At 39.7% G+C, this 21,809-nt stretch overlaps 1 protein-coding gene across 5 annotated transcripts in view; it reads right to left on the reverse strand.

Annotated features, from left to right (window-relative positions):
* tws (protein phosphatase 2 regulatory subunit tws) overlaps positions 1 to 21,809 on the reverse strand; it is a 55,090-nt gene that overhangs the window by 10,066 nt on the left and 23,215 nt on the right. For 2 of the 5 annotated variants that reach the window (XM_086971726.1, XM_086971728.1), the window contains exons 5-8: positions 16,857 to 17,116; positions 16,191 to 16,330; positions 8,622 to 8,958; positions 2,544 to 2,612 (exon numbers count right to left, since the gene is read on the reverse strand). In XM_086971726.1, the coding sequence (XP_086827852.1) occupies positions 2,544 to 2,612; positions 8,622 to 8,958; positions 16,191 to 16,298 (514 nt within the window). In that variant the 5' untranslated portion in view covers positions 16,299 to 16,330; positions 16,857 to 17,116. Of the gene's footprint in view, positions 1 to 2,543; positions 2,613 to 5,891; positions 7,706 to 8,621; positions 8,959 to 16,190; positions 16,331 to 16,856; positions 17,117 to 21,809 lie in introns of those variants that run through there. The other 3 variants (XM_086971727.1, XM_022847570.2, XM_022847569.2) reach the window with 3 other exon arrangements.

Raw genomic sequence — 21,809 nt, forward strand, 5'->3', positions numbered from 1 at the left:
TTAGCAGCATAAGGTATGCCGTTACCTCTACAGAATTGGGATTCATTTTGAAATATATAAATAAGAAGAATCGTATTTCGTAATTCCTTTCCCGCCGTTGTACGATCCAGCTGAACTTGGTGTGGTAACTGTAGTACTTTAACCTTTTTTAAATACGTTCACTAACATACCTATTACAATCTAGATGTTACTCTTGGGAGGCAAGGCGTAACCATGGTAGTACATTGTGGGCTATTGTGGTCTCTGTTCGGCAGTCGATGGTTACTGTTACCGGACGTTACCGTCAAACTAAATAGACAGACGGAGATCGGTCGGTTACTCGGTTTATTATTGCGCTCGACTGTTAATAGTTCGTTATTACGTGAAGGCTGAAGCAGCAGCGGCAGTGAAATCAGACATTTTTGCCTTTTTCTGGCCATACGATATTTCACGTAATGGCTGCTTCCCATCTGATCGATAAGGAACATAGGATAACTAGTTTGGACTGCTGTTCGTTATGATCAGACAAAACAAGGTTAAATGGCTTGTCGAAAAACAGTGCTTAGAAGCAATACAAACAATAACTAAACAAAATATTTATCAAAGTCAGGCTTTTCTGTAAATACCATCGTTTAGCCGAGTGATAACCAGGTTTTCTCTAAAACCTTTGTTGTTAGAGAAAACCGGGTTCCATAGAACCGATTTCATAGGATTCCAGTCAAAAAATCGTCTTAGAGAAGCGAGTATCTTAGACTTAAGTATCCAGTAGTTCCTATTCTCAGTCCACTGATAATGAAGCTGCGCTTTGTTGCCTTATGCTAATTAAGCAATGTTATCTTTTCATGAGATAGCCCGGGTTGAAACTACCGGCTTTCTTAGCACGTCGCAGTTAATTGCCGCCGCACTTCCGATAACGAATCACTACTGCTGCTACTAGTACTAGAAGAACGCTGCACTGAGTGCCCCGCCGCACAACCAATTCCATTGTAAAAGATTATTCTTCTATCCTTTTGTGAGGAATGTCCAACTCAGACGACTGAGCATGGTCGCTAGTCCGAGTACCCACGCAATACGATCGTAAAATGATATAAAATGATACGATCTCCCCGGTACAGCGCAAAAGCAAAAAATTAGCCAAATAACACGGTATATAAAGTAGGTAACTGAGTACGTAAGTACTATACCGGTCAGCGGAAACTCAAAGCAGGGCCAATTCGATAACCAGTATGCTGCGGCACATCCACTTAACCAACGGAAAAAATTTCCCTGTCCTATATAATTTGTGCGAGTATTCATCAAACATAAATATTACCTCATTATATTTGAATAAAACGTGTGAAGTTACACTCGTAATGTCCATTGCTCATCTCAAAGAGTAAAACCAAACCGAGTCGAACGCGATTCTAGAGATGTGTAGCTGATTAAGTCATTAGACAATATCTTCGTTATTACTGCTGTCGATGAGTACTAATGTGGCATTTCCTAAGGCTTATTTCTTAACAGAGATAATTTCCAAAGAACTGCACAAATATTGTCCTAACGGTTTGGTTGTGGACCTCCTGGCACGCTAATGTCTCATTGTTGATATAAAAGTGAAATCACCTTCGTTACTCCATTAGCGACAAGCAAACATTCCTGAACGCTTCGACCTACCTTCCAATATTAATCGCTTCTAAATAGAGCTAACGTACCACTCAAAAAATATCTTTGCCATGCTATCAATGGCTATATTTCCTATGCGATGGAAAGGCAAGTCCGTGTATCGGTATGGCGAAGGACCAACCACCATAATCGCTAATCCAATGAATTTCATAGGAAATGAGATCGATTCGTGGACGTCCGTAGAAAATTATTCGAACTATTAGGCGTTCTCGCATTGTATATATGGTGCAGCGTAACACGAATGCCAATATCAACCCGTCCCAAGATTTGGCTCGTCTCGTGCTCCCTAAGAAGAAGGAATCCGAAGGACGAGAGTGGCACAGTGCAAAGCCGAATAAGAATCACAGTACATGAAACATGGCTTAGTCGACAGTCATAAGGAGCGAACCGGCATCATACGAAGGCTGAAGTTCTGGACGATCTGTCCCTTTCTCTACTATGAATTATTATTACATACAAAACTATCTCGAGAAGGTTCTTCTCAATAGTAATGAGAGCGATGGCGGTGAACACAACGGCATATGAAGATTACACGGAAAGAACCATAATTCTCACAAAGGCTAAAACTTCCAAGTTATAGTCACGTCGTTGAATGTTGCCTGTCATAAGATCACGTTTTCAGTTTCAGAGCGAAATGTCCCACTTCTTAACAATATCATGGACGGCCGATTTTGCATTTTTTATTTCACGTAACATATATACCGTGTCGATTGTGCTTATCAGTTTACATGAGGATGATTAGGTGTCGAGAGATCGTTGATGCAACTACCCTATGCTACTGCGTACTTCACATATTACTGTTTCACGATTCCTGGGAACAGCCGATAAACCTTGTAGCCTTGATAGATTTTAACAATGTACTAGCTATGAATAGGGGTTTCGACCCATGTATAAAAGCTCACCTTCTGTCACCTCATCGTCAAGGGTTCCTTTCACCTGGGAGAACTGCCACTGGATCTCGCCCCCGGTACCTGTAGATTCAAGGATATTAAAATGTTAGTGTTGCGTATCAGTTCGTTCACTTTTCTACCGCATATCATACGTCGGTCTATATCAATAATTACGGTGCATTTCCAGTGCATTTGACACACTAATTAAAACGTTTTAATTTGACTACATCTACAAGAGGAGGTCGCAAGTCATACCGTAATAGTGTCAACAGCTATGTCCCAAAAGTGAAAATAGGAACACGGAGCATTAAAAAAGCGTTTACTCATCATAGCAGAATCGTTTCGCTTTTGAGTAAGGCCGTCGTTGATCGCCCCGTCAAATTTTTATTGGATCAGAATATAACCAATCGAGCTCTTGAAAGCAGTGCGAAACGAAACGTTTATCCAATGAAAGAAGCTTGGTTTACCCGAAAATTTCCAAGCATCCGTCTCTTTTGTGCGGTCACAAGAACTGCTTCGCTAGTGAGTATACGGAAATAGGACGGAAATACCCGTTTTTCCGTCAAAATGTTCGATATGGTCATCGACCGTTACACCTCAATCTAATGATGCGGAAAGGTATTGACATTTTAGATACTCTCATTTGTCAATAAGCTGACACAGCCTGTCGGACAGATGAACTTGTGGTTCTTATAGGACACCTTGGCAACGTTTAAGTTTTGTAATAACACACATTGATCAAAAATACCTCGTGTATTTGGTTTGCAATGTACATCGAAGGAATACGTACATAGTGAATTTCATTACCACAGTACATACAAGCGATGGCGACGACAACCTTCAGCCGCTATGGTGCTATAAAAGTGAAAAATCGTATACTTAATAGACGTAACTGACTAGCCTTTAAATAGTCAAGTGGTGTTGTGGCAAGTCGATGGGCACCTAATAACCGCTTCGTCGGTGCAATCTTTATCGAATCCGTGCGAACCATAACTGCGGGTGCCCGATGTCGATTTTCTTCAACAAAAAAAGATACCAATTTTGCTTCGAATCCACTCGTCGACCGACCAAGTGCTTCTGCTAACTAAAACAATTTCAAAATTCACCCAACAGAATCAAATGTTGTCGCTTTCCTTTCTTTAGAGCAGAAACCAAATTCTGGCTTGCCTACCACTACATATACACTAGGAGATTGATATTCCTTGTCGCTTCCTTTTCCATCTATCGTCAATCTTTTCCTTAAATTATGCTACATCACTCGTGTATTAGTAAGAAAACAATTCAGCAGCAAAAATACGAGCAATCAAGTTAGGTGAAATATATTGAAATAAAACAGTTTCATTTTTATGTAGCAAACAATGTACGAAGAATAGACTAGCAAATCGCCCTGGAGACTTAAACAACGCCGAAGTAGTGGGTGAACCCCAGCAATAACTGGATGACACGTATAACCGCTAGCATGTATTGGAATCGAATACATGGCAGCTTACGCACTAAACAGGATTGCCTAAAACCGCATAAAATTGCCTAAAATGCGCATGATCTTTCTTGCGGGCAAAACGGACAATTTGCACGGGCCGGCTGTGACCCCACTCGAACTATAAGGATAAACAGTCATGAACAGACTTTGAACGGCATATAATGACATCAGTAATCTAACACCAATTTTTATGGCTAGCGTTTCACACGTCGTAAGTACAATCGTATACTTCGTGAGTGGAACGTTCCTATTGGTTATTTGGTAAAGGTTTTTCCGTAACCTTTCATTGAAACTCGTCTATGCTGCCGAAAACTTCTTGTAGAAATCTGCGATTTTCATGATGAAACGTTCTCGGTTCACTCCTGCGAGACACAGCAACCGATCTGATGCACAACGACCACTGGATCAGAATGGCATCAACACAAGAATGATGATGACGACACAACAGTCGAATCAAGAGCATCATCCATATATTAGCATATATTAGCACACGCGTATAGAGCAGGCAGCGTCCCATACAATGGCCTTAGCAGAACGGCTGCAATAGCATAGGAAAGCAACTGTCTCAATGGTGTTTCCACAGATGTATTATACTACATAATTGCCTAATAACAGAACACCAGATATCACTTATGTCATGAATAAATCTCGATCAACTATATGACGAAAAATGAGTCGCGAAAAGAACAGGTATGATAATAATGCGCAAGAATTGGCGGACAACGGCAGGACAACAACAACAACAACAACAGTTTGAAACAACACGAACTCCGACGCGTCTATTCGCGTCCTCAAACAAAGATTGGCATCCAGATAAACGAGTTCCGATCACAGCTTACAGAGAGAGATGGTAAATACGGGTTTTACAATAGCTGAAAACCACTGGGTAGACTTCTGCCGAGTGGCACCTTAGCTTTCTTCAGCCGGTCGACGTTGACGTTGTAGTTTCAGATCGAAGAAAACAAGTCTGCGAGCCGGCGGCGCAAAACCGGTCCGGGTTTGAGATTGGCATGGGAGAACGACTCGCGACGACATCCGATGAAGGAAAGGAAGGTGGAAAACGTCAATAAAAAAAAAGAAAACGTCAATATGATATCAAGTCTAAACGAAGTTGTTTTTACGGATCCTTTGTGGAGAAAAGGAGATGGAGTCACTTGCAGTGCATTATATTACTACTAATAGTTTAGTTACTATTGTTGTACGTTTTTTTTGCCAATTAACGAATGTCTTGCTACCGTAATCCTGCAGGTCGTCAACGTCAAAGAACACCAAGACTATTACGATGACATGTGATACAACCGGCCAATGGCTTGATATGATTGACAGGTCAATTTTTTTCTGCTAGCACCAAAAAATCGCCACCAAAAAAAAACGTTGCGAATCAATGTATGCAGCGGCGTTGTACGGACGGACTGGCTAAGATTTGACGGCTTCGTGATGAATCGATAAGCATGCAAACGCCTTCATTCTTTTCTTCTCATCCATAATACCGAAATCGAGAAGCATAAACATAAATGCATAATAGCTTCCGAGGATAAAGCACGGGGAGAATTTGTTGGCCATCAGCATAAATGGATAGCACTGATGATTGCGAGATTTACTAGAGTACTAGAAATAGCCTGTTGTTCAGTTACACGCCAAGCGGCAAAAAGAGCAGTTTGTTGTTTATCACTGTCTGGTGTTGAGATGTTGTCGGTTGTCGTCACCATGAGCATGATCTATTGGAGTGTTACGTGTTTTTTTACATAGATCGTTTGAACTCGCTTCCTTGTTATTGAGACTGTCTCGTTTGGTTTTTTGCTAGTTGTTGTGCTTGCTGTTGATGTTGTTGTTGTTGTTGTTCCTGATATTTCGTTTTTCGCTGTCGCTAACTAGCATACAGTTGCCTGAGTTCGGCTCGGTTTGGTCTGGATGAAGCAGCGGCGACCCTGTCGACAGCGATTGCCCATCCGTGTAGCCTGCTGCTGAAACCTCCTCGGAGAGGGAGCCGCTCTTGTGCCGCTTGGACAGGAACCCAGACGACGCGATAGTCGTAGTTTCGGCGGCCCTGGCCGAGCGCGCCGAATCGCCGGCAGACGTACCTGCCATCGAGGCGGTCGGGCTAGCAGGACTCGAGACGTGGCCTCGAGATCCTTCTGGATACGATTTCACACTGTAGAAACAACGCAGCGCGGCGATTTCATCGGATTCGCCGTTTGTTTTCGTCCTCGGTAAGATTCACCACTGCACTGCACTATTCACACTCCACTCTACGGCTGCTATTGCCGCTGCTGCTGCCACTGCCATTCGGTCGCACAAACTATACACACAGTCGCGCTCGGAACAAGATGGCCGCCAATCACAACAACACTTCTATCCAGCAGGGGGAGGGCAATGACTAGATAGACCGATAGTCGTGTACGAACCACAGCATAAAGAGATGGCTGCTATCTACGACACGACGAGCCGACACACGAATAGCTATATACAATTGCTCTGACTGCCTGCCTCCAAACAGATCGCCCGCTCGAAGACTAACCGACATACACTATAAAAGACAATCACAGATACAGCGACACTCACGGCCAGTATCGATAGTGCCGGTACCACACACTGACACCGCCACTATCCGGAGAACACCACCAAACCAGAGACCTCACGGGGTGGATCAGCCGCCGAAAACACCGTCACACGCTTCAATTCTTAGAGCAGTCAGAGCACCGGATACCACGGGCTAGATAGCGCAAACAACTGGGTTCGTCATCGAGCAGACGTTAGGTTCATCTCGCCAGCCACTGGTACAGTGAGTCAGAGCTAGAGGTGGGCTCGCTTCAAGCAATGGCACTCACTCTGACTCGCCTGCTAAAAGCAGCTTGTACTGCTGAGGTCGGCAGTAATAGAGTCCGCTTGCTAAGAAACGGCGCAGTAGAGATTTATACAGCTCTACTCATTCACCTGCGTGTTGCATAGAGGCTGAAGACCTGCGCCAGCGACAGCAACGGTGAATGCGTAGCGGGTGTCTAGTATGGAATGGGTCGAGTCACGTGATCCAGCGAGGAAGGTTGGCGGGCGAGCGCGCTAAAATTTGAATTGCAAGTGCTATTATACATTAGTCGATTTTGTACCAGTGATTTTTGAAATGGTGATGAGGCTGGCACCATGATCCAATCTGGAATAGGCGTATCTGAATCTGGACATGCATGCGAAACATTTTTTACTAAGTTTTTTTGTCAATCGACTTGGATTACCGGATCGCATATATAATTTATATTAGGCTCGTTTATGAGGAACGGATAGCAATAGGCAAGGGTGCTTAGAAGGTACAACACCCGCTAGTATAACATAAGGAACAGCAGAAACTGAGGAACAGCAGAAATTGAAGATGAGCTGGATGGAAAGGGAAGGTTGGGATAGACTGCACGGTAAAAGTAAGCCAAATGTTTTACTTGCCGTCTACGTGTTTATAAGTGTAGGAAATAACTCTGGTTCATTGGTTTAAAGCTTTTTGTTACAATACACAGGGCATATTAAATATGCAAAAAGTTGGAGCTCATTAACTCTTACTACACGGCCAAAGATGTGTATTACCCTTTGAATCATTCAGTTATCGATCAGAAGAAAACCTGAAAGGCTCTATTTATATACTTTGTAGTCCTCATGCGCATGATAATTGTTATAAGATGACGTTTTTAAAAAGCGACAGAACAAGAGTAGGCTAAGGTATATATATATATATATATATATATATATATATGTAGTATATATATATATATATATATGTAGTATATATATATATATATATATATATATATATATATATATATATATATATATATATGTAGTATATATATATCACAAAAATATCAATTAGACAATCGCTTTGGCACGTTAAAAGACCAAGTGTTTCACTAGCAAAGGAGATACTGCAAATAACATTTTAACAGAGAGAACTATATGCCTTAGCTAAGAATTTGATCACATACTGATAATCGCTGATATATGAGTTTATTGGTGAATGGGTTTCAGTGTGTTCAGAAGTGAGTTCAGTAACGATTATGATTATCATTGCATAAACGTCACAATATAAATAGAGAAAAACGACAGGTTCACCTAAAAGTTACCCAGATCCAGCTAATTAGAAATGGAGATCAATTCTACTGTCGTAAACTACGCACGGATACATTCTAACAAAAACAATTTTCCTTAAGAAATATTTAAATTAAAGCTATCAAAACGTAACAAAAATAAATTGTTCGAATTCGATTCAGGCAACTTATAGCGTACGGTATGTTGGACTTCGAAGAAAGAATGATTTTATGTTATTATGCCTTCACGTCTGCTGATTTTCCACTTCAAGAACAAAATATCAGAATAATTTCGCTCAGTGTCAACCTCATTTGCCCTTTACGATTTATGTGGAGTACGCACCAAATATATATAAAACTGTCCGATAAATATATAGTCTTTTATAGTAACGCAACATGCATCAAATACAGACGCAGGAGGCTAGCATAATCGGTTATTTGCGAATCATTTTCACGTTCAAATTAATTAGAGTAAGCTGTAATATATTATGACCACTTCTAATGTGCAGTCACAGATCGTTCTCGGTATCTACACGTAAATCTTACCAGGGGTTCGAGTATTTGAGCACGGTAACTTGTGCTCGCGATCGGCCGAGACCAGATATGACATTGTGGTCTTTTTTCGGTTAAGTGGAGATAAAAGACTCCGGAGACCCTGATGACCCGTTGTGTATCTTCTTTGCCCTCCGTGGGGACGCTCATCGAAGTGGAGTAACCCATTGCCCACATCTTCGTCGCCCCCGGTCGGACCGCATCCTGAGTCTACTCGCATGCTCTCACTGTCTTGTTGGTGTTGTCGCTCTCGCTCGAACTGCTTGTTCCTCGCGCCCACGCTAAGGAAGGGCATCGTGGCTCGAACGATTGTCTGAAACTTCGCCTTCATCTAGGCATAATTTTAAAAACAACAAAAGTATACAAGCGACTTCTTGATGAGGCTCTTTGTAAAAAGGAACATCCATTTTTAAAAGACCAAACACGTAAATAGATTAATTTGAGTGAGAATTAACCGAGTTCAATGAATCTTTAAACGCTTTCATGCGCATTTAGGAAACGTTATCAAGCACATTGTACACGGTATAGAAATTAAAGTGTAGAATTTCTAAGGTTGTCGGTTGCGTGGCGAATATTCGATAATGGAATCGACTTCACAGCCTATGCCGCGCAGCAATAGCAGCAGCAGACGACAACAAGCTCAAAATTGAATGAATCTCGTGTTTAATGCCGTGCATTACTTCTCTGCGCGCTCTGCTAGAGATGTCTCAATAACTATGGGTTTTATTATTTATTTCATTAATATTATGAATAATTTAAGGTATAAAGTTTTTGTACTGTCAAAGAGGAAGAAAGTGGACATTTGCTCATTGAAAGTATTTGCGCAAGTGGGTAAGGTATAAGCCCTTCGATTTTTGCATATATATATGTATATATAATCATTATCCGCACATAAAATATTCTGTAGGCGCCTCCCAACTCAATTTAGTGATTTGAAAAATCAACAAAAGTAAGGGTAAACGTGTTTCCCCTCAAGTTTGTGCAATCTTTCCCTTTATTCAATCGTTTTAGGAAAATGAATGTTCCCGTGTGACCATGCAAAAAGAGTTGAAGATATGTGCGTTAGCCGATTTCAGGACTGATTCGGAATCTCATTACCATTGATTGTGTGTCTGTTAGCCAAACATGTTAGGATTAACTATTTCCAGAGAATATCTATGCAAGAATCATTAAAGGTAAGGCCGCGTTCAAGGAAAATTGACTGCTGTTTTTACGTAAAGTTTAGTCTTCCGTAACTTCTCTGCGTGTTGAATAGAACATACTACAGCTCGTGATAGCATTGTGTTTTCAAAAATTTTTTATTACAATAGAAAATCACTTCGACTAAAATAACTTTTTCCTGATTTCTTTTGTATCACAGACATACACACAGACACACGCAGGCACATATATATAATGAGAGAGAGAATAGCGTCATATTCACTTGTATGTAGCCACGTTCTAAATGTTTCTATTGATGGCACTGCATTCTCTGACTTGATTCAGATCCACAATAAGTTTGTTGTATTGGCTGTTAATGAAGCGATGTTCACATGCATTGCTGAACAAATCAGACCATTGCAGTTGCACTTCTGTCGTGGTAATTGTAATTAATTAGATAAGAGCAATAGGTATAGGTGAAGCTGTAACTCCTCTCGAAAATCAAATTAAAGCGGGCTTGCTGTCAAAAGAAAATGTTCGAGAGGCAATTTCGAAACTAAATCGAAAGCTTCCGGAACGGTCACAACAATTTCTGGTTCGGTTCAGCGAACCCGTCTGATAGGTATCGGTAGTATGGCGGAGATCGAGAAACATTGCGCATACTGACTAACCGGTAAATTCTTGATATTGTTAGAAGCAGATCGACCATTAAATGGTTGTGTATAGAGGACGTTCGCAAAGTTACGCAATCCTACACAGGATTTTTATTTCAAGTACACGAAATATCTAGACTTAGGAAAGGATTAATAATAAATATTCTACGAACGATTACCATTGAGATCGCTAAACTTCACGTAGTTTTTCATAGGATTGGCTAACTTCCCGAGCACCCTTACACTGCACTTAGGACAGTACGAAACAAAATAATCTACAATCTAGAATTTCTACGCCTAATACGCCGTACTACTTTTACGTCACCTCGCAAATTGACGAGATGGAATTTTCTTGCCGGAAGACCAGTTTGCTTACATCGGCTGTGTGCAGAAAAAAGGAATGGCGAATTGCCGTGTCAGGACGATTGACTGTTGTATTGCGTATAGGGTATGTACGCCCCTTCATAATGCTTCTATTTTATGAGAAACGTTTGTACAACAGGTTCGATCCAGTAGCAGTGATAATAGCTTCTTTATACAAATATATACATATATACTAAAAATGTTACATCGATCGTTGAGGTCGGGTTGTGCATTGCGCACGAGAGTCCCCTAAATCGTGAGAGTATATCTTGATAAGCAAAGGTAAGCTCATTTACCGCTTCTTTACAGAATCATGTACAAAGAACATCTTTTGAGCATTCAGTAGTGCTTAAAGAAAATACTTAAAGCGCACGTACATACATGACACCTGTGTAAACATTAGAAGGCATAGCCTCCATAAATTTTGCAGATTTTCCAAATAGTTTTGTATATCTGAGATATGTATTTCGCTCACCGAGTAGATAAGTACATAGTTTCTACTGTGTAAAATCACTCGTAAAGCATAACTAAAGAATATAACATTGTTAATAAACTTACTTTGTACGCGACTGTGTCAATATACTTTTATTCTATCTATTATATAAATAAAATGCGTTGTGCGCGAGAGTCGTCAAGTTTGCAACTAGCAACAATTAGAACTGTGATTGAACTTTTTCATTTTTCATTGAAAAAGATCGATAATCAATATGTGTGAAGTAACCTGTTTCAATAATACTGCGTTCTTTGATTGAGTACGAAATAAAAGTAGTTGGTTTTTTTTTTACTTTTCGCACGGAATAAAGGCCACGTGGAAGAGTTTCGAATCAGTTGTCTAAGACTAAGAGTTAACTGGATAATTCAGCCTGTAGTTATGCATTTTAGCAAAATAAACAACGTTTTGCAATCGCTGTCGAGAAACAAATTCAATAGGTGAACCCTCAATTAACCTAATTAACAAAGATCGTCTCCGTTCCGTAAACGTTTCTCCGAAAATATATGGCACTGAATGATATTTTTCAAACAAATTGCCTCTAAGAACACGCCAGCGAAGAACGTTTCCATTATCACAGTTTAGCCATATTAACACAAACATATATATATACATATACATCACAGTCGTATTTGGGTCGCATAACGAATTGACGGTGATTAACTGGTATTAAATGTGTTTAATTTGTACGTTTCTGTGCAATACAGTATTTCTCTTAGGTTAGGCGTAATACGCTTGAATGGAGAAAGTTGCAAACAACGCAAAAAAGTGTGGGATCATGACTGCGTTTCCTTGGTCCATACTACATTACCGTCTGACGGGTAGCGATCTCTGGCCGATTAACTGATAATTCCTGAACGAAGATTGCTGTTTGATTCAGCGCTAAAAATAAGCTATTCCTAGTTATTTTTTTTTTAATCAGAAACGCAACTAAAACATTAGCTAACACAATAGGCCTACGAGAGATATAACGGGTCGATTTTTTTTTTTTTTTGCGGAACGGACCTTTTGAAGAAGTGTAACATCTCACCAATAAACAAAAAAAAAGCTAACAGCTAAATGCAGAATAGTAATTCAACAAGCATAATTAAGATCTCGTAACATTGAATATTGTATGTCTAAAGTAGCAATTACCTATTCCACACGATTTCGGGAAAAGCTTTTTTCTCTACTGTTTTATATTAGAGCTATACCTCTAGTTTAAGCGATTGAATTATATAAGTGGTCTCAACTTTCGCTTTTTTTGTGTTCAACTTTATTTATCTCTAATCACTAGCGTTTGCAAACAAGAAAGTAATGAGGATCCTGTATACGGATGTGGTAATACCTTTTCCTTGTTACACCAATACCAATTAATTAAGTGCTACTTAATAAAGTACATGTTTTTAAAGTTCGGATTAAACATTTTTGGTATAATCAAAACGGTATCGAGTGGTTGAGGCTGGCATGCTTTTATAAAGCGTCTGAAAGCATTTAAGAAAAGCGCTCCTGCTTCCTCCAGATGTTACCTCGCAAGGCAAACGTGACTATCTTAAATATAGAGTAACTACTGCGAAGATACGAACAACGGAAATTCAGTTTCAGTGTAATTTCTAGTTACAATGTTTGAGTCATGGACCCCAAACTGGCAGAACAGTCCAGCCCAGTCTCTGCTCCTCTGCCGTCTGCCCGAGCCTTCGCGGGTGGATTTTACAGGAAGTCTTGCTAAAACAGTTGTATCTATTATATTTCGATTATTTCTTTACCGATGAATCATACATAGCTAATGTAGTTCAGTAAGTTTGGCGTATATCTGGACTCCTACAGGACAGCTCCAAATGAATTACATCGTTTGGCAATATTTTCTACCGTTTTTATTTTCATCCCCGACGAGAAACGATAAGGACATGGTTACCTTTTTCACTTTGGCAAACTACTGCGAAAATCAAACATGCTTGGCCTACTGGAGTTATAGGCTGAAAAAACAATTACATAGCACCAATCGCTCGAAGCGGTGTGTCAGGTCATCAGATGCCTGCAGCTATTCACTTGCAAACATTTCAAATGAACCCGAATTTATTTTTTCGGATTTTTTTTGTTTAAAATTTTCAAGTCGCACAGATCAGGGAGCTTACAGTCACGACCCAGTGTAGAGACATGGGCTTGTGAAAATCTGTGCGGGAAATTTCTACCACAATGTGGCACTCCCACACCAACTGCTCAAGATTAGACATATATGTTTATGCATGCGCACGGTATCTAGAGTATGCAAAAGTTCTTACCTTAAAATGTGTCCTGGGCTGTGAAACATCGAAAGAACAAGCTTTCCAGTGATACCCTGGGCCTTAATTGACCTAGCCGAACAGACCCTGCCGAGTAGCGTTTAGTAATGACTTAACTGATCAGCATACGTTTACATTGTGAAACCGACTAGTAATAAAACGCTAGCTGACCCGGGACACTTTTGGGTGACTACTGAGTATTCGTGAAATTGGAATTTCGCTATCTTAGCCGATATTGACAAAACTGATTTTTTTCAAGAATAATGAATATTATAGTTGATTAATATTTTTCATTTTCATCTGACAGGTCATCTGCATTTGTATATATAGATTAAACATGATTCAATTGGTGAACTGTAGCGTAGGTACCCCAAACACTGACTTGAGCAAGTGATTGTGCTGTCTTATAACCAAGGCTCAAACATTTTCGCTTGTTAATAGACCGTATAACCAGTACATTTTTCGAATTTCGCTAGGAAAGTTGGGAAAAACGTCAATTTGAAACATACTCGCAAAAAAGTTTTTTCCATGTACAAATATCTGCACGGAAAAATAATTAAGCAGAAATATTACGACTGATGGAGGTTTTTCTAAATGATACATTGTCTTAAATTTGTGATAAGCACGAAATTGTCGACGACACGATATAGTCTTTCTTCACTGCCCGGCGTTCTTTCCTCTTCTATTGACGTACGATCATATGTTGTGCAAACGTATTTCCCCTTTGTATCAATATGCCAAGCGCCCGCACACCGTGAGCCTTGCCATAATATCTTAAAACATCCGAGAAATTGTCTGCGATGGAAACGCCAAATTGCGATTGATCGAAGTGTAAATGGAGATCATCATTTATTCAAAACCGGTATCCAGGACACGTACAGATTGAGAATGAAAGAGAGAACTTTGTAAAACGGAGACCACTCTATGCGCCTACGTCGCAATTCAGGTAGCTCATTCTGAACGCCCTGCTGTGAACGATGATAATCGACGTTGATTGTCTCTGCTCTATCTGTTAGCTTCATAGCAATAGAGATGATGCATTTATATTGACACATAAATAATGGAGGGTATACATATACCACATCCGTTGATATTTAATGACCAACAATAATATACTGTATTGTCTCTCCTAAGGTACCTATGGTATAATAGGAGCTAAATAGCTGTGGAAAACAGATGAAGCCCCCCACCAGCCAGCCAGCCCATCGAATGTTTATTAATGTTATAAAAACGTCACGTTTCGGTTTACCTCTATTTTCCTAATACAGCCAGTACTCATTCGGGATATAATATAGAAAAAATACTAAAAAAAAAATAATATTGTACGAGCATTGCTGTTTAACAACACATCTTTGGTTAGATTATACCCAGCTTGACAGTTATATGCAGATTCAATTTAATGAAGAGCTGTTCGAGGACTTCCGCACAAAAGTAATTGGACAACGCTATTACTAAAGGCTAAATCAGCTGTACGCTCGTCGACGACACTCGATTCCACCGTAATATCATAGCTGTTTTCCTGCTAGCACACCTTCTATCTTCGCGTACGCCTTTGGTACAAAGAAGATGCACAAATAGGCCAGCATTTATTCCAGCATACTCTTGTACCAGTATGCAACATATACACCAGTGCATTTGTCTTATAACGACACGTGACGTAGCCAAGGGCAAGGAAACATGTTTTTAGTGATAACTGGCCATCAAATGCAGCGCTTAAACACAGTGGTAGATGTAAAACTTTAAATGTGTTCAGTATATAGCATTCAATACACGAGCAATCTCTCGGTCACGTGTTTATGCCATGGCACTTTGACGCCTGTCAAGCATTCGGCACGTTAACGACCTCTAACCTTGAGCTTGGTCTTCACACGTAATATATACATATATATATATATATATATATATATAAATCTGTTAGAGCTTTTGATCATCTGTTGTCGAGCTTGTATTCAGATCTAATATTGAAATGCAGTGCAACCTGCGGATTTCCAGAACGAATACTGCTTGGTGATCGGTAGAAAAGTTCAGCTCAATTAAAGTAACCTTACCGATGTACGCGGCCAAACCCTGGCGGATTATCATTATCCATGCAATATTTCACTACAACAATATTTACCAAAATGCAAATTGTTCAAAAAACAATTCAAAAATTGCAAAACATTCTACGTAGGTCACAACGGCATGCAAGTAGAACGCCTTAAAATGCATCGATGTCAGCTAGCAATGATCGGTCACAGGACAACGACGGACGCAGGGTTCGGCGTACATCTTACGTTAATCGCATAAAAATTATTTCTATTATGATTATTACTATTGTGATAATCATTACTTGTGTATGTAATCGGCTGAATTTTGTGATGATATATTGTAAGCGTCATTGATTCTGTCTACAAGCATGATATAGGCCCGTCAGGAAAGTGGCGCGCCTCTTTTGTAGCCAAAGCGAGTATGGCCACTTCTAAAGCTGTTAGTGGTTTCATTATCAATGTGAGTACGCATTGTGTTTATTTTAGTATTTCTTTTTCAAGCAATGTTTGCTAGATGATCTTGTTTGGTATGGAGTAACCACTATTTCGGTTATGGAGGGGCGATCAACGTTATCAGCCATGCCATTAAGCGACCGACAGCATAGGTGCACCCTGTTTTCTTTCTGTACCTTGGGCATTGTGGGTAGTAAAGGCCCACTGTTTTTTGAGGAATTCTTGATTGCAGAAATCATCGAAGATAGCACTCGAGGCTGAGATGTCACCAGACCGAGATCCATTTCTATTTAACTCGGACAGTTAGATACAGCACCTGAAATGAAAGCAAAATAATATATATATATATATAAACTACGAATGTCATTCTATAGTGAATAGAGGCATCTTTTTCTCCTCTTTTCTTCATTTATTTTGGCTCCGCTGGGATCATTTGCTGCTAGAGCTTCTTGCGCCCCTTAGAAGTTAGTCAATTATTAACTGCTAAATTCTCTCTGTGAAATTATAGGAAATAAATCGGGCTGCAAAAATGGGGTAGCAATCCTTAGTTATATACTAGGGCACAAGTAGCGATCCCACCGTGATCGTGACTGCTCAGCGATGTTCTTGCAATTTGTAGTATACAACTGTGCAAACAAAGAAGGAGAAGCTCATATATAGCTTTTTTCCACATTTGGATTCCTGTGGATTTGTTTCAACAATTAGTGGTGACCTTTCTTTTTATTATTATTGAATAAAACCCACATGATCAATCAAATTCTATTTATGCATACGGGGTGTTTGTAACATTCTGCAAACGTATCAGCCATTAGCCACATATAGAACCACGAACTTTTGCTCACTTTTGCGGTATTTGGACAGCGTTGCGCTGCAAGGTTGTGCCATGGCGAATAATAGCTATAGGCTTCTGAGCTAGGGAGCTCGTTTCGGTTAGGCTTTATGCAGCGGTCTCACCAAGTGACTATAGCTGGCTAGAGATTACCATGGGCTTGGAGATCGTAAAGGTCCATCTGTTTGACGGTCATGCTCGGGTCCAATGCTGGGATCAATCTAAGCCATTTTGCCTCTGAACGTAAGTAAGGTCATTTGAGCTGCGTGAAAACTGGAAAACAACGGTAAAAACTATTACAGTGGTCTACAAAAGTTACATATTTCTGCATTGCGATAATGCTAAATAGCTTTATCTACGTAGTTGAAAGCAATAATAGCTTTCAGCCTGGATCTCTAAAGTATGTACGTGTACATGCCACTGAGATTTCAAAAATCAAACCAGCTGATATACGGTCGAACAGAATAGAGCATTCGATTAGTGAGCTCTACGAAACAACAACGAAAGAAATCGCACGATTTTACGTCGCTTATAAATTTCATTATACTGTATATTTAAGTGTTGAACTGAAGATGATAAGCTATATTTGCGTAGTTTAAATAACTGAAATAACGAATAAAAAAATTCGTTATTTCAGTCTGCTTACCATCCTCTTTCGTAACATACGGCTAGCAAATGAGGAATTTTTAGCAAATATTAAATACAACGTATCACCCAAGTTCTAGTAACAAATTCATTATATCTTCGCCGTCACCCTCCACCGCCTCTTCCATTCCCTAATTGATTCGTTCAAACAAGGAATTTTCAAGTTTTTATGTGAATTTTTACTGCGACGTATACAATTATGAAGCTTATTGGCCACTGATTGGAAAAGGTGATCCTCATCATTTGTCATCAAAAGAAGCAATTCAACCTGTTGAGGGACGCCCTTGACAGTTTTTGCCATGTGCAACCTGGCATTTTCATGGAGAAGCATGTTTCGTTTTGGGTTTGTGGGACCTTGGGTTGCCTTATTCACTCGATGCAATCAGGCCATATTCAGGTCCTTGTTGACCGTCTTGTTCTTTAAAGGCGTTTTTCAGTGCGTAAGGCATCTCCAATCTCACTAAATGCAAATTACCTTTTTGAAATAGAAGTAACCCAAACCCTGGGCTTAGACGTATCAGCCAGAGCTACTTATTTCTTCCTCTGTTTTATGTCGACATAGAGGTTATTTTTCATCACCAGTGATAGTTCTGCACGAAAAAAAAACTACCATTGTGGCTACGTGCTTCTTGATCGAAAACCCATTGTTCATCTGGACTTTTTATTTTTGTTCTCTGAGCTCAACATTAAGTTCTGTGCATTGCACAACAAAATTGCAACGGTCTTACCAACTAAAGGAAGAGGGGGCACCTTCGAGGGAACCCTGTACGCAAATCAGCACTAAACAGGTCAAAGTAAAAAGGCTATGAAAAGCAAAATTGAATAACATTTGTTCCTAGACGTAATATATATTCTATATAGTTGAACGTTTGTCTAAATTTCTTCACATATTCTTCACACATCGGCAGATTGCAGACTATTGTTTGGCTGATGTGTAACTAATAAAACAGGGTACGGTTTCTGTCTATAAACAGCCAAAGCCTTTGCTGCTTGAAGACGAATGCTTTCTAGGCCACGTTTGGACTAAAATAATATCCGATATCGGAAAACAAACGAGCCGAACACACAGTTTCCGTATTTAGCTAACGACATATGCTTTTAACTTTCCAGTCGATTGACTAACCATAGCTCGCTCGGGGTGAAATGCACTCAGCACCTGAGGGCCGTCGGAGGCCGCGGTATTGGCCGAGCATCGATGTTTCGGATCAAGTTGCGCGACATTATAGAGCAATGAAGTTCATATATTATTGTGGATGTCAGATATATGCATGTACGTTTGCCACAGCAGAACGAATATCTGTCACAGATATAGTCTATCTCTAGTATAAGGCAATGATTAATTCTGTTCCAAGCAGCGGGCAATCTAGTTACGTAAGAACAGCAACAAATGTGAGAAAATTTAAGTGCTGCGCATTGCGTCTAAGGCAAATATAATCTTTAATAGCCCCTACTTATTCAAAAGTATGAGTCGAATGGCCAGCTGATGGCTCTACATAACACGATAACAGACTGATCTGATTTTTTGTTGAAACCAAGCCATCTGACATACTAATTAAAAACACTCTGCGTTAACTTGTCTCAGAAAGCAATAGCATTAAAATCCAATTCAGCGTAGCTACTTACCAATGGCGCAAGATAACGCGTGCGTAAGTTGTCTTTACCACCTACATAACTGCGAAGTAAAAAGGTCGCGACTACTTCGCTTGCTGTTCAGCCATTTGAGCTCTTAGAGAGGGGCTTGCAATACGATAATTTATTGTGTGCTTGCTCACTTATCAAATACTGTATATATGCATACACGCGCGCATTGCTTAATTATATAATAGATAGCATAGTATATAGAATTATATAATTAAATATATAATAGGATTAATAATATATATATATATATATATCTTCACGGTAAGAGACACCAGTGTCTTTTGATGATTATAAATATGAAATCATTTTTTATTTAAGCATATATGTTGTGTGGTCATATTGATTACCCACTATCTCGCAACACAGATGAATAGAGTGAATCGTAGAGGTTCTATTTATATTTTAGAACTACATGTAATTGCACAAATTTCGGAGTACCAGATTTAGATGTATCGGCGATGAGATTACCATATACAGCACTTTTTTTATTTTATGAATATAGTCATATATATATATATATATATACATATATAGTTGTTGTTTTACAGGGGCTTATGATGTATATTATTATTTCTATCTATGATTATTGTATTCCCAGGTCAGCTAAAAATTTTTCAACGATATGTTCTTTATACTGACAATCTTGTATTGGAGCTTCACTTCGTTTGATGATGACCGATTGCGTATATTTTCTTGTATAGTTTTCTAGTTGAGCTTTTGCCGATTTTCAGATAGTTTTATGCCGCTTGAATTGTGACGGAGTACGCGCGTACATCATAAAAGTGAAGCATATATCAGTAGCAGCTTCTAGGTATTTCAGGCCAATAAAGTCCCTGAAACATTTTTTCAAGCTAATGAAAGTTCGTGTCAAATAAGAGAACAAGTGTTTTGCACCGTTCGTTCTACTAAGTGTAGCACAGCCACAATTCTATACATAGAAAAGTTTTGATAATCCTGAAAATCGGAAAGATGTGCTTAAATGGCAACTTCTCTCATCGTTTTCGATTTTTGCTTTTGTTTCTATGTTGCTGTGAATTATGGTTGACTTGGTTCAGGTAACCAACTCTATCTCAATCAAGGACTATATTTCCCAAAATTCTTTTCTTCCGAAGTGTCCTATTTTGAGAGTTTTGCTTATAACTATAAAAAATGCTTGTCTGACGCGATGTTCAGCTTCGACTTAGGTAGTAATGCTGACGCTCTTATCTTTTCAGATTCGATCTTTCGATGTTGTATAGCCTTCGATTTGTTGTCCTGTAAATAAGGCGCGTCCTAAGCATACCAATAATATTTACTTGTGTGTATTTCCTTTGTTATTGTACTTTTGTTTAGGGTACCCAAGTTTGTTTTGAAATTCCCCTTTTCCTAGCGTTAGTAACCTCGACAATTTGCCTCGGTGCATGTTTACCGTCGATGTTGTATATGTCCTTCGGCCCTTGTTTCAATACTCGTGGGTTCAAAATCTTTAAATGACTGAGAGTTGACTACAACCTGGCTGATACCTGAACGCACTGTCGACCGTAAGGTCTGGTTGTGATACGAATGTCGTTACTAGACTGTTATCGGCGTGGACCGTAGTTGTTTCGATTTATGTCCTGCCGCTTCCGATACGATCGTCTCGAATAGGACGAGAAATGCTCGAATTTGTGCGAATTTCATACCTTTCTGAAGTGAGCAGTTTCTAAAAACGGAAGACACAGCAACTTTAGCTGTAGCTTGGACTGTCAGAATTTAACTTTCCTACTCAGATATTGTGATGGTAGCCATCAACCTGCATTTATCACAGTTCTATTGAATGCAGTGATTAAAGTTGCATTTCATTTGTGACCTTGCAATCGGAGTGAAAATTACGGTTGTAGATTGTTAATCTTTTCTTCAGATTTAGACCATTTTTCTTTCCTTCTTATTTAAACTACCTTCTTTGCTCGACGCTGAAATTTGAGCAAAAGGTGCAGTTGTTACATCTAATAACTAATAAACAGCAACTTGTCTTCTAGAGCCGCTTTTTGTACAACACAAGACGTCTAAACACGAAAAATACGGAAAACTGATGTTATTCTTTCTAAGCTAGATTAGATGTGATTCATGTCGAAGGAAAATTAAACGCTACGTTCACGAGCGCGATGAAACGGGGCATAATGATTCAGCTATAATACATCTCGGCTTGATTAGGGTCTGTGTAATCCGGTTATCTGTGGGATTACTTTCGCAGCCCAGGTATTCTAGCCATGTTGCCAATCGTGGTCACGAACTATGATTTGAACATCGTTACTTACTGACTGTCATCGTTTTTACTTGAAATATTGCGTTAAGGCACGCGGTCAGCAGTGAATTTGGTGACGAGTAGCGTTCTTACCTTTCAACCTCATGTCTTTGAAATCCGAAGTACTGAAGACCTCAGTGAGGCAAGTAAACTACATAGCGTTGAACATGGGCGAAGTGCTGTTTAGATACAACAGGGTGCTGGGTTTAATCGTCCGTGTTGGCAACGGACATGCTGGTATTCGGGCTGGCCAACATGTTTTTCTAGTAGAAGTGCTATGTCATAAGTGCATTCGATGCGTAACGGTTTGAGTGCTATGAAAAATAATAAATGCTAACGAAAAGTGATGTCACTGTGGATCACGCGAGCGCCGATTTAGCCAGCGTGACCCTATGTGACATTTGTCCAAGCGGTGTG

The sequence above is a fragment of the Varroa jacobsoni genome, unplaced genomic scaffold, assembly GCF_002532875.2.
Source record: "Varroa jacobsoni isolate VJ856 unplaced genomic scaffold, vjacob_1.0 scaffold_1297, whole genome shotgun sequence".
Taxonomy (NCBI): domain Eukaryota; kingdom Metazoa; phylum Arthropoda; class Arachnida; order Mesostigmata; family Varroidae; genus Varroa; species Varroa jacobsoni.